The sequence below is a fragment of the Symphalangus syndactylus genome, chromosome 5 (assembly GCF_028878055.3).
Source record: "Symphalangus syndactylus isolate Jambi chromosome 5, NHGRI_mSymSyn1-v2.1_pri, whole genome shotgun sequence".
Classification (NCBI taxonomy): Eukaryota; Metazoa; Chordata; class Mammalia; order Primates; family Hylobatidae; genus Symphalangus; species Symphalangus syndactylus.
This window is the reverse complement of record NC_072427.2, coordinates 123,275,588-123,289,758: the sequence shown is the minus strand read 5'-3', so window position 1 is coordinate 123,289,758 and position 14,171 is coordinate 123,275,588. Positions and strand designations below refer to the sequence as shown.

The following is a 14,171-nucleotide window of genomic DNA, read 5'->3' as shown; positions in this document are numbered from 1 at the left end:
CATAGGTAAAAGAATGTCTCAGGACTGTACCTTCATGTAGAAAATGTAATTAATAGCAAATTGCATAAAAGTGCACTAAAATTTTAATTTTTATATCATTTTAATAAATTTCTTGAGATTTTACTTTAGTGTGTCACTAAAACACAGGATTTAAGGAAGATATATATAATAAAGGAAAATAGTAAGTTACCATTCTTGTGTAAACATGTTTTGTAAATACTATTTCAAGATTTAAAAGTTAATTACAGGCCGGGCGCGGTGGCTGACGCTTGTAATCCCAGCACTTTGGGAGGCCGAGGCGGGCGGATCACGAGGTCAGGAGATCGAGACCACGGTGAAACCCCGTCTCTACCAAAAATACAAAAAATTAGCCGGGCGTGGTGGCGGGCGCCTGTAGTCCCAGCTACTCGGAGAGGCTGAGGCAGGAGAATGGCGTGAACCCGGGAGGCGGAGCTTGCAGTGAGCCGAGATCGCGCCACTGCACTCCAGCCTGGGTGACAGAGCAAGACTCCGTCTCAAAAAAAAAAAAAAAAAAAAAAAAGTTAATTACAAAGGTATAAAGTTATGAAGTATTATATAAACAGGATTCATAATTTTGTTTTAAATGGTCTTTTCATGTATCAAAATACTATCAGTTTAAAACAATCTTTTTTTTTAAGGCAGTAGGCTCTGTTTACCATCATTTACAATTGCTTTAATTAGAATTTTCTTCACTTTCAGTATATTCAAGAGCTATTCTGTTGGCAATAATTTTTAAGATAAAGTTTATCCAAATAGAAAAGTAATTATATAATGATTAAGAGCCAGAATGTCTGGGTTCAAATTCCAGTTCTGCTACTTATCAGGTATAAGAATTTGGGCAAATTTCTTAGTTTCTCTGTGCTTCAGTTTCCTGATCTGTAAAACTGGGATAACAAGACTACCTGCCTCAATCTGTGGTTATGAGTAAATGAGTTAATACATAAGAGCAATGCAATAATCGTTGGCATGTGGTATGAGTTCAATAAACATTAGCTATTATTATTATAGTAAATTAGAAATTTAATTCTAGAGAATAAAAAGCTGAACTCAAATATGTAACTATTTGTTTGATACAGACACATTTTCTACAAAATAAAAAACCGTCAGTTTGCACTTCCCTTATATAATGACTATTCTGGTGTTTGTGTGTATCTGTTGTGGGTCAGGGGTCTTGGGCTGAGTAAATAATCACATTAAAAATTTTAAAAACTTCCGATTAAAACGGAAATAAGAACAAATGGCCATTCGTGGATCATTTGCAAACCTGAACGAATATTTAACATGTCTTTCTGTGATTCCTTGCAGATATCATGGAAATCAGGACAGTGGCAGTTGGAATTGTGGCAATCAAAGGGGTGGAAAGTGAATTCTATCTTGCAATGAACAAGGAAGGAAAACTCTATGCAAAGGTATTGATAATTTATAGCTTAGGCTTAATTTTTAAAACTCATTTTTGTCAAAATATCTCACCTTTCTGAAAAGTAAAAATGGAATTAATTTATCTCCAACTGTATAATTTAATGATTTTATTAAAACACTTTATACTCAAACGTTAAAAGAAAAAATGTTTTCTGTGTGACTTTGGACAAATGGCTTGTTCTTTGGATTTTGGTTTCTTCATCTGTAAAATGAGTTGAATTAACTGACCTCTAAGGATCCTTCCAGCTCTAAAATTCCATGTGCATTTTAGATATTTAAAATCCAAAATTTCCATTTGCCAGTATTAAAGCTCTTTTTGTTAAAGTTCACCCAATTTGCACATAGCTGACATGAAAATTCTTGGGAAAAAATCTTGAAATGTTTAGTTCATTCATCAACATCAATCTCACAATCATGGGCTTTGAACTGTAATTATTCACATTGTTCCCACTTCACTACAATGCAAAATATGTAACAGTTCATCCCACTATAATAAAATATAATTGGCTTTCCTTTGTATTCCCCACAGCTCAGCATAATGCCTGGAACAGGCTAATTATATAATGATACAGGTTAATTGAATGAACAAATGGTTGCATGGATGAACAAATTAACCTTTTATCTTCCATTACCATTGAAGACAATGTAGAAATAAATAAAGAAAAGTTGTGAAACAAGTCTCTCACCTGAGGGAGGCAGAGGTTCTGCTAATTATACCAAATTTCCAGTGGTTAAAGAATGAGTGATGTGGGAATAGTAATATGAAGCCTGTTACTTAGGGGGAAATAGGTCCTAATTTTAAAGAATAGTTGACATGAACTTCCAAAAAGCTACACATATTTCATAACTAGCTGTGTATTATGTGGTGTTTTTATTTCAAATTTAAGACATCTTTTTATGCAAATATACTACATAAGTATAGCTAATAAACCACATTAGGCCTGCTCAATCTGAGGGTTAAAAAAAGTTGTGTATGTTTCAATTCTACCAAATATTACCTGCTTACTCTTTGTTTAATTGAGCCTCTCTAAAAATCATTTGGATAATGTTTGTTTGTTTGTTTGTTTGTTTGTTTTAACAGAAAGAATGCAATGAAGATTGTAACTTCAAAGAACTAATTCTGGAAAACCATTACAACACATATGCATCAGCTAAATGGACACACAATGGAGGGGAAATGTTTGTTGCCTTAAATCAAAAGGGGATTCCTGTAAGAGGAAAAAAAACGAAGAAAGAACAAAAAACAGCCCACTTTCTTCCTATGGCAATAACTTAATTGCATATGGTATATAAAGAACCAGTTCCAGCAGGGAGATTTCTTTAAGTGGACTGTTTTCTTTCTTCTCAAAATTTTCTTTCCTTTTATTTTTTAGTAATCAAGAAAGGCTGGAAAACTACTGAAAAACTGATCAAGCTGGACTTGTGCATTTATGTGTGTTTTAAGACACTGCATTAAAAAAAGATTTGAAAAGTATACACAAAAATCAGATTTAGTAACTAAAGGTTGTAAAAAATTGTAAAACTGGTTGTACAATCATGGTGTTAGTAATAGTAATTTTTTTCTTAAATTAATTTACCCTTAAAGAGTATGTTAGATTTGATTATCTGATAATGATTATTTAAATACTCCTATCTGCTTATAAAATGGCTGCTATAATAATAATAATAATGCAGATGATGTTATATAAGGTATATCAGACCTACAGGCTGCTGGCAGGATTTGTCAGATAATCAAGCCACACTAACTATGGAAAATGAGCAGCATTTTAAATGCTTTCTAGTGAAAAATTATAATCTACTTAAACTCTAACCAGAAAAAAATAATATTCTCAAAAAAATCTATTATGAAAGTCAATAAAATAGATAACAAAAGTACAGGATTAGAACATGCTTATACCTATTAATAAGAACAAAATTTCTAATGCTGCTCAAGTGGAAAGGGTATTGCTAAAAGGATGTTTCCAAAAATCTTGTATATAAGATAGCAACCGTGATTGATGATAATACTGTACTTCATCTCACTTGCCACATAATAACATTTTATAATTCCTCAAAGTAAAATTGAGAAATCTTTAAGTTTTTTTCAAGTAACATAATCTATCTTTGTATAATTCATATTTGGGAATATGGCTTTTAATAATGTTCTTCCCACAAATAATCATGCTTTTTTTCCTATGGTTATAGCATTAAACTCTATTTTAAGTTGTTTTTGAACTTTATTGTTTTGTTATTTAAGTTTATGTTATTTATAAAAAAAACTTAATAAGCTGTATCTGTTTCATATGCTTTTAATTTTAAAGGAATAACAAAACTGTCTGGCTCAACTGCAAGTTTCCCTCCCCTTTGTGACTGACACGAAGTCTAGCACACAGCACTTGGGCCAGCAAATCCTGGAAGGCAGACAAAAATGAGAGCCTGAAGCAATGCTTACAATAGATGTCTCACACAGAACAATATAAATATGTAAAAAATCTTTCACCACATATTCTTGCCAATTAATTGGATCATATAAGTAAAATCATTACAAATATAAGTATTTACAGGATTTTAAAGTTAGAATATATTTGAATGCATGGGTAGAAAAGTATCATATTTTAAAACTATGTATATTTAAATTTAGTAATTTTCTAATCTCTAGAAATCTCTGCTGTTCAAAAGGTGGCAGCACTGAAAGTTGTTTTCCTGTTAGAGGGCAAGAGCACAATGTCCAAAATAGAAGATACAGTTAGGAATAAGGGGCCCTGAATGTCATGAAGGCTTGAGGTCAGCCTACAGATAACAGGATTATTACAAAGATGAATTTCCACTTTAAAAGTCTTTCATTGGCAGATCTTGGTAGCACTTTATATGTTCACCAATGGGAGGTCAACATTTATCTAATTGAAAAGGTATACTAACCATTGTGGTTTTAATTTCAAAATATTTGTCATTCAAGTCCCTTTATAGTATTTGGTAATACATTTATAGATGAGAGTTATATGAAAAGGCTAGGTCAACAAAAACAATAGATTCATTTGATTTTCCTGTGGTTGACCTATACGACCAGGATGTAGAAAACTAGAAAGAACTGCCCTTCCTCAGATACACTCTTGGAAGAGAGCATGAATGATATTGTGAACTATCACCTGATTCAAGGACTTTGCTAGCTAGGTTTTGAGGTCAGGCTGCAGTAACTGTAGTCTTGCGAGCATATTGAGGGCAGAGGAGGACTTAGTTTTTCATATGTGTTTCCTTAGTGCCTAGCAGACTATCTGTTCATAATCAGTTTTCAGTGTGAATTCACCGAATGTTTATAGACAAAAGAAAATACATAATAAAACTAATCTTCATTTTAAAAGGGTAAAACATGACTATACAGAAATTTAAATAGAAATAGTGTATATACAAATAAAATACAAGCTATGTTAGGACCAAATGCTCTTTGTCTATGGAGTTATACTTCCATCAAATTACATAGCAATGCTGAATTAGGCAAAACCAATATTTAGTGGTAAATCCATTCCTGGTAGTATAAGTCACCTAAAAAAGACTTCTAGAAATAAGTACTTTAATTATTTGTTTTTCTCCTATTTTTAAATTTATTATGCAAATTTTAGAAAACAAAATTTGCTCTAGTTACACACACTTAGAATTCTAGAATCTTAAAACTGTAAGGCGCCCCCATCCCTCTTACTCATTTGTAGTCTAGGAAATTGAGATTTTGATACACCTAAGGTCATGCAGCTGGGTAGATATACAACTGTCACAAGAGTCTAGATCAGTTAGCACATGCTTTCTACTCTTAGATTATTAGTATTATTAGCTAATGGTCTTCTGCATTTTTTTGTTTTTTATTTCTATTGAGATACAGCCTTTACATTTGTACACAAATGTGACTATGTCTTGGCAATGCACTTCATACACAATGACTAATCTATACTGTGATGATTTGACTCAAAGGAGAAAAGAAATTGTGTAGTTTTCAATTCTGATTCCTATTTGCCTTTTGTTTATGAATGGAAAGCTCTGTGCAAAATATACATATAAGCAGAGTAAGCCTTTTAAAAATGTTCTTTGAAAGATAAAATTAAATACATGAGTTTCTAACAATTAGAAAAGAAAAAATTAAAATATGAAATGATAACAAAAGTAAACAAAAGATACTTTCAAAGCAGTGAACAAAACATTTTGACATAAGCCATAATATAAATTATAATATAAAAATATAAAAACCATAGTATAAATTGTCAGCCTTTGAGTTGGCTACAAATTCAATTTAATGACAGAAGAGAAGGGATGCTGGAGGTAAATTCTTAGGGTTTCTATCTCATAGAGTTTGCTCTTCTGGTTCTCTAGACTGCCAAAGAACATAAAGATATACGAGGGGACCTAGCTGTAGTAAAAGCAATCCTATAACAACAAAAACTCTAAAACAGTGCCCCTCACGATTTTCTACTGAAATTTCTCTAATAGTAGAGAAGTTAGAGAATAATGCAAAGGGGGCCCACCACAGACAGAACATTTCTTTTCTCTTAAGACTCATGTGATTTTTGCATCTTACTCCATAATGTATTGGTGGTTGCGTTAATATGACAATGTCTGCAATTAAACACCAGTAAGCAAAACTGATACATCAGAATGACTTGCAGGGCTTATCATGCAGTTTCATTTACATCCCTACCCCACTGCCATTTACTTGAGCGTGAATGAGACACCAGAGATTCTTTGCCTCCCATAATCCAACTTTACACATAAATAACACAAGGCTAAAGAAAACCAGAACTCAAATTCACCATGCATAAGAGTGATAACAAAAATATTTAACAGTCAGTATGGGTGATTACTGGCCAATCAGAATACATCACTGATATATCGAAATGGATGCAGGCCACTATGACTAACTTGTGGGTATCATTTCTATGATCACCCTTAAACAGAGTTGGGAAAATATCTATTAACTGGTCTCTCTGGTTTGAATTCTCAATATGTATCTTAATATGAAATAGCTCATTAAAACTTCATGTGTAACTATTTCAGCACTGTTGTCAGCTACTCTTTATTCCACTTCTGTACAGTATTTATTCAACCAAGCTGCTGCTTTCAATGAAGGTCACTTGTTCCTTCAGGGACACATATACTCCCACCTATCCTTTAATTTTGAATGGTTTGTCAAGAAAATTTACTTTCTCTTGAGTTGAAAAGACTTGACAGGAAGCAAGAAATAATACAGTCCTAGCCTCTTTCCAGTAACATCTGATTTCTCCATTCTCAGACTACACTTCTCAGGGAAGTAGATATTTACTCTCATCTGGGAAGATGCCTCTTATGTTTTCCTTTTACTTCCTGGTTATCATATGGTTGCATTTTCCAAATTCTTATCACTGAATTTATGAGAGCCTATCCAAATTTATTTCCTTTCATTTATATTCTAATAATTGAAATGTGAGATGAAAATAACATTTCACTTATGAAAAACCCTTCTCTTGATGAATCCTTCCATGTGTTAGTTATCTATTGCTGTGTAAGAAACTAAAACTTAATGGCTTGAAACAAATATTTGTTTTCTCATAGTTTATGTGGCTCAGGAGCCTGGGCATGGTTCAGCAGTGTTTTTGGTCAGAATTCCTCAGGAGGCTGCAATCAAAGTGTAGACCAGGGCTGTAGTCATCTATCTCAATATTCAACTCAGAAAGGGATCCACCTTAGATCCTCACTGGCTGTTATCAGGACCTATCACTTCCTTAACACATGGACCTCTCCATAGCACTGCTTACAACATTACAGTCTGTTTCCCACGGAGCAAGAAATCAGAGTGTGAGATAAAGTACCCAAAATGGAAGCCACAGGTTTGTTTGTTTGTTTTAATATATATAACCTAGTTTCAAAAGTGATGTTACCTCTGCCTACACTCATGAGGAGGGTATTATACAAGGGCATACATACCAGAAGGCAGGGATCACTGGAAGCCATTTTACAGGCTGTCTAATCCAAGTCATAAACTAGATGTTTTTAATGTCACTGCCATAAACAGGGATTCTACAGGGTCTAATAAGAGTAATTCATGGCTTTCAGTGGGGATCCATTCAGCAGAGAAAGAGATGAAATATGTATATTCTCTGTGGAAACACTCTTGATTCTTCCTTGAGGGATACTGTGTGGTCCATTCCTACACAGGATAATTAAGAAAACGTCTGAACCAATCTGGACTTCCTATTAGCCTGAGATGTGCCTACTTAGAACTCCCAGTGTAGCTGGAAAACTAACAATATCCCTTTGCCTCCACATGAAGCAAATTACCCTGCTATCAGACTCAACGTGAAGATAATCCTCGCTTTAGCTGCCCTACCTGAAGAGAATAAGATCATAGATGCCAGCTGGAATTCCTCTGGGCCTAGAGTGTTTTGTTCTAGATGCTGAAGGCAATCAGCCACCAGTTACCCAAGACCATCTGAGAATAAGACCTAAAAAGACTTGAAAACAATTGATTTCAGTGGTAGGTACACACTGGTATCCCCTGTTCTCTATATATCTATAGATACAAAGATATATACAGAACGGGAGATATACATAGATATATATATATATCTATATATAGAGAGAGAGAAAGAGAGAGAGAAAGAGACAGAGAGAGAGAGAGAGAGAGAGACACCTAGGCCCCAACGCAGGCCAATTAACATCAGTGTATATGACAGGTGGCCCATGCAGTGGTATTTAAAAAATTCCCCAGAAGATTCTAATGTGCCTCTGCAGTCGAAAACTAATTAGGTAAATGCAAACAACAACAAAAACCAAAAAAGCTCTTCAGAAACTATGCCTGCTTCTTCATCTTTGTCTCTTCTTTAAACACCTTGAAAGGCCTTATTCCCTCCCAGCCCCTCCTGCCCCTAGGTTTTCCTAGATGCCTCCGTATTTTCTGCTATTCACAACTGGGACTCACAGGAAATGTAGACACTAGAAAGAGAGTTACAGTTGTTTTTGCATCAGAATGATTATGGAATACAAAGTGCACAAAAGTTCTCCCTCCCCCACCACAGTCCATTCTCAAACAGAGCAGCCAGAGTGATTCTGTTAAAATATATCTCAGATCATGCATCCTCTGTTTAAAATTGCAATTGTTTTCCATATTCTTCAGAATAGGAGCCTGTCTTTATAGTGGCTAAGGAGTGGCAATGGAAGAAGGTGAGTAATTAAAAACTTTGCTGCTTAATTAGGTGGGCAAAACAACAAGAAAACGTAACAAAAATCTAGAGAAATTATGCACTTAAGTTGTTTGGCAGATATCACTGAATTCTCGGTTCATTTTAAAGAAACGGATACTGGATACGATAGACAATATTTAATGGGTATAATCATTATTAGAATCATACTCAGAGGAAAGGGCATAGCTCTACATTGAAAAATGATGAATGTACCTTTTTATGTTTGAAGTAAATATATTTAGGGCATGTACATATCACCTTAATGATTCTCCACTTGACTGAAATTTTTCCATTAATCAACCAATTAATAGATACAACCAGGCTAGATGAGAGGGCTTCTACTTTACTATTACTTCTTTATTATGTATCTTCTATTGTTGATTATTTTTGGTTATTTCAATTTTTTTACGAAGATAAATATGAACAATTTATATATGCTTCCTTATATTTCTGATTTTCTTAGGACAATTACAGGAAATAAAATTAAAAAACTGATTTTCTGAAAGTTTTTTTCAGAATACATTCTAATCAGCAGTGCCGGAGTAAATATTCTCATTTTTATACTCAGAATTTAGTCAGCTCTTATTCTTGTCTCTCCTTCCCTTTGACTCTGTGAATATGGTAAATCACCAACACTCAGCTAACTTCTTTCTCAACATCCATTCAGATTCATCTCTTTCTTCATCCTCCTATAGCTTTATTACTTCATGCCTAGAATTTAGCAACAGCTCCTTAATCTTTCTTGTTTCAAATTCCTTCCCATCTCACATGCTGCCTAATTCTTTAATCTTCCTATAATACTACTTTGACTATTTCAGTTGCCAATTGAAGACCCATATTGGCCCTTTTTTGCCTATTGGGTTTAGTTTAAATCTCTTAAACTAGCACCCAAAGCTGTCAAACAATTGGCTCTAACTTGACTGTCCAATCTTCTCACTGGTCAATATAAATCTCGTAGTTTCTTTAGTCCATTTTATTTATCATGATTTACACAAGTTGTAAATTGATTCTGCCTCTGAGTTTTGTCTATACTGTCCCCATTGCTTAGAATATCTCTACTTCCTACTGTCAATCAATCCATACCCTGTTTTGCTCTTAAGGACAAAGCTCAAGTTTAATGAGCTATTCCCAAACTTGCCCCTGCCTTATAACAATTTTTTTCCTTCTCTGAATCCTATTGCATTCTAATATAGTAATTGATTGCACGCACACACACATATGCATACACACACACATATATATATGTTTATGTATATGTGTCTTCATCTACTTCAGTTAAACAAGCATATATTGACAATTCAACCATGTTTGTATCAGGCACTGTATGATACATATATGTTGAGTGTGATAAAAGTAAAAATAACTATTGCCTTATTAAAATTCCCCATGGAATCTGGTAAGGAAATAGAACCTCAAAAAGTACTTAATAATATTAATACTTGCTTACTAACTGATCCATATTAATAATCTATTGATAAAATATATAATAAACTTTATATACAAAGATCTTTCCAGTCTTGTCATCATGCCTACATAATCTTATCTATTGCTATACAAAGGTCTGTGTTATATATTGGCAAGGTCCTTTAGAATCTGTTCTTACAAATATCTTATTTAACAAATGCAGCAATCACTACGTGAGGTAAAAACACATCTATACTTTTATAAAATTCTATCAGTTACAGGTTTGAATGCACAAGATATTTGATAGCATTGATAGTGATGCTAGTCCTGTATACAATTTAAATAGAATCCATCAGGAAAAGCAAGAGATCAAAACTTTTTGCTTTTGAAGTACTTTATCTCTTATCCTTGAAAGCTTAGTGTGTTCTGCAATTCATGCTCATAGGCCTTCTTAGAATGAATCATGTAACATTTTTCAGCTTTTCTCCCTTTTCTTTATTCCTGTCTGTCATTGTTTTGCTAGGTGACAGTGCTTATCTCAATTCAACTTTAAGTTTCTATAGTTAACAGCATGGTTAATTTTTCATATTTCTCATTTATTGTACATATCACTCAACTAGCTACTCATTTGTCCAACTTTTATGATATTGCTCTATAATGAAAAAAGAAAAATGTTACTTTCTTGGAATAAATCTTCCTAATTAGCTCCATTCACTGTTTCAAAAATAATATTGGAATTTTTATTCCCTTTCAAAAGAGAAATATTTACCATGCCTTAATGTTATTAAGGTTAAATCACAGGTGATATTTTATTGTCTTCTAAATACTTTTTATTTTCAAATTTTCTACATTAATATATATGATATTTATTATTAGAATAACAATAGCAAATGTGGTTTAAAAAATTATCTTCACATTCAGTTTTTATGGAGCTGGAAGAGTGGGATGTTGGTGCCGCATTGATGTAATAAATAGCATGGTCTTCTACATGAATGATCAAACCTGGCACCCACATTGCTCATCTCATTCAGTTAACTAAACTTACTGAAAATCCATAATTTCATAATAATGTAGTCATTGTTACCATATTTTAGTGGCGACTGTGTCCTGAATCTTCTTCTTGAATCTGTTCCTTTATCCAGTAATCACCAAGATTGCTCAACTCTTCTTACCTAATGTCCCTCAGTCTCATCTCTTCCTCACTACTTTCATGACCTCATTAAATTGTACCTAAAGTTTAGCAATAGCATCCTATTTGTTTTTCTGTTCCAAGTCCTCATTGTCTCAATTCCTGTTTAGCTACCTAATATTCCTAAAATGTCATTTAAACTATGTCAATCACCAATTGTAGAACCCATGTTGTCTCTCTAGGGTTCACTGAATTTGGGTAAAATTCTTTAAACTAGAAATCAAAACCATCAACAAATTGGTTCCATCCATCTGGTCCAATCTCCTCACTGTTCACAAACTTCATAGTCTCCTTAGACCATTGTTCTCATGTCATTTTGTACACACACCATACTTCCTTGTGTCTCTGTGATTTGTCTATATTGTCTCTATCATCCAGAATGTCTCAACTTCTCACTATCAATCCATACCCTGCTCTGCCATCAAGAACAAAATCAAGATTCTCCTCTTTAATGAATTATTACCAGACTTGGTCCTGCCTTACAATGATTTTTCTCTTCTATAAATTCCCACTGCATGTCAATCTGTGCCATTAATCTAGCATTTAGAGAATTTTTATCTCTATCTCAGTAGAGGATGGATAGGCATACCCATATGTCTATCTATCCATCCATCTACACTTATCTACTTAAGCAACTAGGCATACCTGTGTGTCTATCCATCCATCTACACTTATCTACTTAAGCAACACAAATACACACACACTTATGTTATATATGCCCACATCTATTTCAGTTACACAAATATATAAAGGGGTCTGTGTATGTATGTATGTGTATATATATATATGTGTGTGTGTGTATGTGTGTAGTCAATAGTACAGTGTCAGGCACTGTAATAGTGTTAATAAAATCCATGCTTCAAAATTTAAAACAATTACATACCTATAGATATATAACCAATTTTATGAGGATCAGATTTGGAACAAATGAGCCTTTGGAACCACTAAGAACCATAGTGATAGCTGACAGACTGTCAAGAAAAAAACTTCCTAAGTCTTTAGCATGTCAGTTGTAGAGCACATGTATAAGTTACCATTGTGCTTTGACCGTAACAGCAATTTTAATGCTTGAGTCTTAAATATAAATATGCATATATTAAACAACTGTCAAACCAGTATCATCTCTATTGCCTTAGTGGGAGACACACACACACACACACACACACACACAACACCCTAAACATAGAGTCAGCAATAAATTCAAAAAATTCAGTTGAACAAAGAAATGTATATTGTCAAGAACTGCAATTTTAGTCTTGTTTTTGTTGCAAACTTTCTAGTTGACTTCATTCTGTGTTTAACAGGGTCCAGTATTGTCCTGGAAGTCCATGTTACAAGATGGACTTTATTAGCGAAAACTTTTCCTAACATTTTGCTAGATTTATACATTGCACTGATTTACTCTAATGAAAACTTAGCTGTCCTCTTAGGATACTGCTTCCCCTGCAATCCTCTCAGTTGGAGGCTCTTTTTTTTTCCTCACACAGTATTCAGACCACAGTCTAGAGGTGTGTGGTAGGTATATGTATGCCTACTACACATTCTATATAACTTATTTAATCACACTTGTTGGTTATTGTCTGTCTCTCCTCACTAGCCCATAAGTTACATAAGGAAAAGGATATTATCTGTTTTGTTCCCTTATGTATCCGAAGCTCCTTTAAGAGTATCTGTTAAGCACTCAGTAAATATATTTAATACTCAGGAAATATAAGGACTCAGTAAGTGTTCATTGCACTCAGCAAATATTTATTAAACTAATGGACAAACCAATTTCAATGCAGTAACAGAATAATAAGCACACCTCACTGCAAAGAGTCATTCTAATACCTAAGCATGATACAAATGTGATTGTTGAAAATGAATAGAAATATATCACATTGTTTTGTGCAAACTGATGACTAAATCTCTCAGGTATTCAAACTCTTATCATTCACTTCTCCATAACACCGCATTTTAATGTCATTTAGTATAATATGCTAATAATTCATTTCATAATATAATGGAAACCCGCTGTTTCAAAATTAAACCCAGCCCCTCTGACTACTGCTACCAACCAACAGACCAATATATCTGGGGGAGGTATTTTCAGGTGATCTTATGGTAGACATGGAAAATTATCTTGGAAGTTAAATAACTTGAAATTGCTTGGTGAGCATGGTATCAAAGCAAAAGGAGAGAAAATGGGTTTGAAATATACATATTCTCCAAATTATGATGAAATCTAACTCATAATAATCTGAATAGCTCTGTTAAATTTCCACCAAATTTCCAGTTCTTTGGGCTACTCTGTGCCTTATGTTATTCACTCTGCTTCTGTTCATATAGTCTTTCTCTACATAGTGTAAAATACAATAACAACAATACAACTTACCAAATTGCTACCACATTGGGAGTTTGTATGTCTGACCGTCTTAATAGCATATTTCTGGGGTTTCCTCACTCCTTAGCTGTGCAAATTTCTTGGTTTTCTTTTAATGATGTATAATGAAAAGCATAATGTGGAAATTTTACCGGCTTAGTTCTCAAAGTGCTATTTTATATCCTACTTTTAACGGTTTCTTTTTTATTGTCCCTGAGCATTGCTAATAGTGAAGAGGTAGCAAAATTAGAGGTGCAAACTAAAATCCGGGCCGGGCATGGTGGCTCATGCTGTAATCCCAGCACTTTGGGAGGCAAAGGTGGGCAGATCACTTGAGGTCAGGAGTTTGAGACCAGTCTGGCCCACATGGAGAATCCCTGTCTCTACTAAAAATACAAAAATTAGCTGAATGTGGTGGTGCATGCCTGTAGTCCCAGCTACTTGGGAGACTGAGGCAGGAGAACTGCTTGAACCCGGGAGGCAGAGGTTGCAGTGAGCCAAGATCCCACCACTGCACTTCAGCCTGGGTGACAGAGCGAGACTCTGTCTTGAAAAATAAAATAAATAAAATAAATAAATAAATAATAAAATCTAAGTA

General features: G+C 34.0%; 2 protein-coding genes across 9 annotated transcripts in view; one reads left to right on the top strand and one right to left on the bottom strand.

Annotated features, from left to right (window-relative positions):
• The window catches only part of FGF7 (fibroblast growth factor 7), a 67,722-nt gene extending 61,267 nt beyond the window's left edge, over positions 1 to 6,455 (top strand). For both annotated transcript variants that reach the window (XM_063640705.1, XM_055279061.2), the window contains exons 3-4: positions 1,327 to 1,430; positions 2,522 to 6,455. In XM_063640705.1, coding sequence (XP_063496775.1) covers positions 1,327 to 1,430; positions 2,522 to 2,716 — 299 coding nt within the window. In that variant the 3' untranslated portion in view covers positions 2,717 to 6,455. The remainder of the gene's footprint in view (positions 1 to 1,326; positions 1,431 to 2,521) is intronic.
• Positions 1 to 14,171, bottom strand: part of FAM227B (family with sequence similarity 227 member B) — a 264,607-nt gene that overhangs the window by 124,932 nt on the left and 125,504 nt on the right. The gene's annotated exons all lie outside the window — the stretch shown is intronic.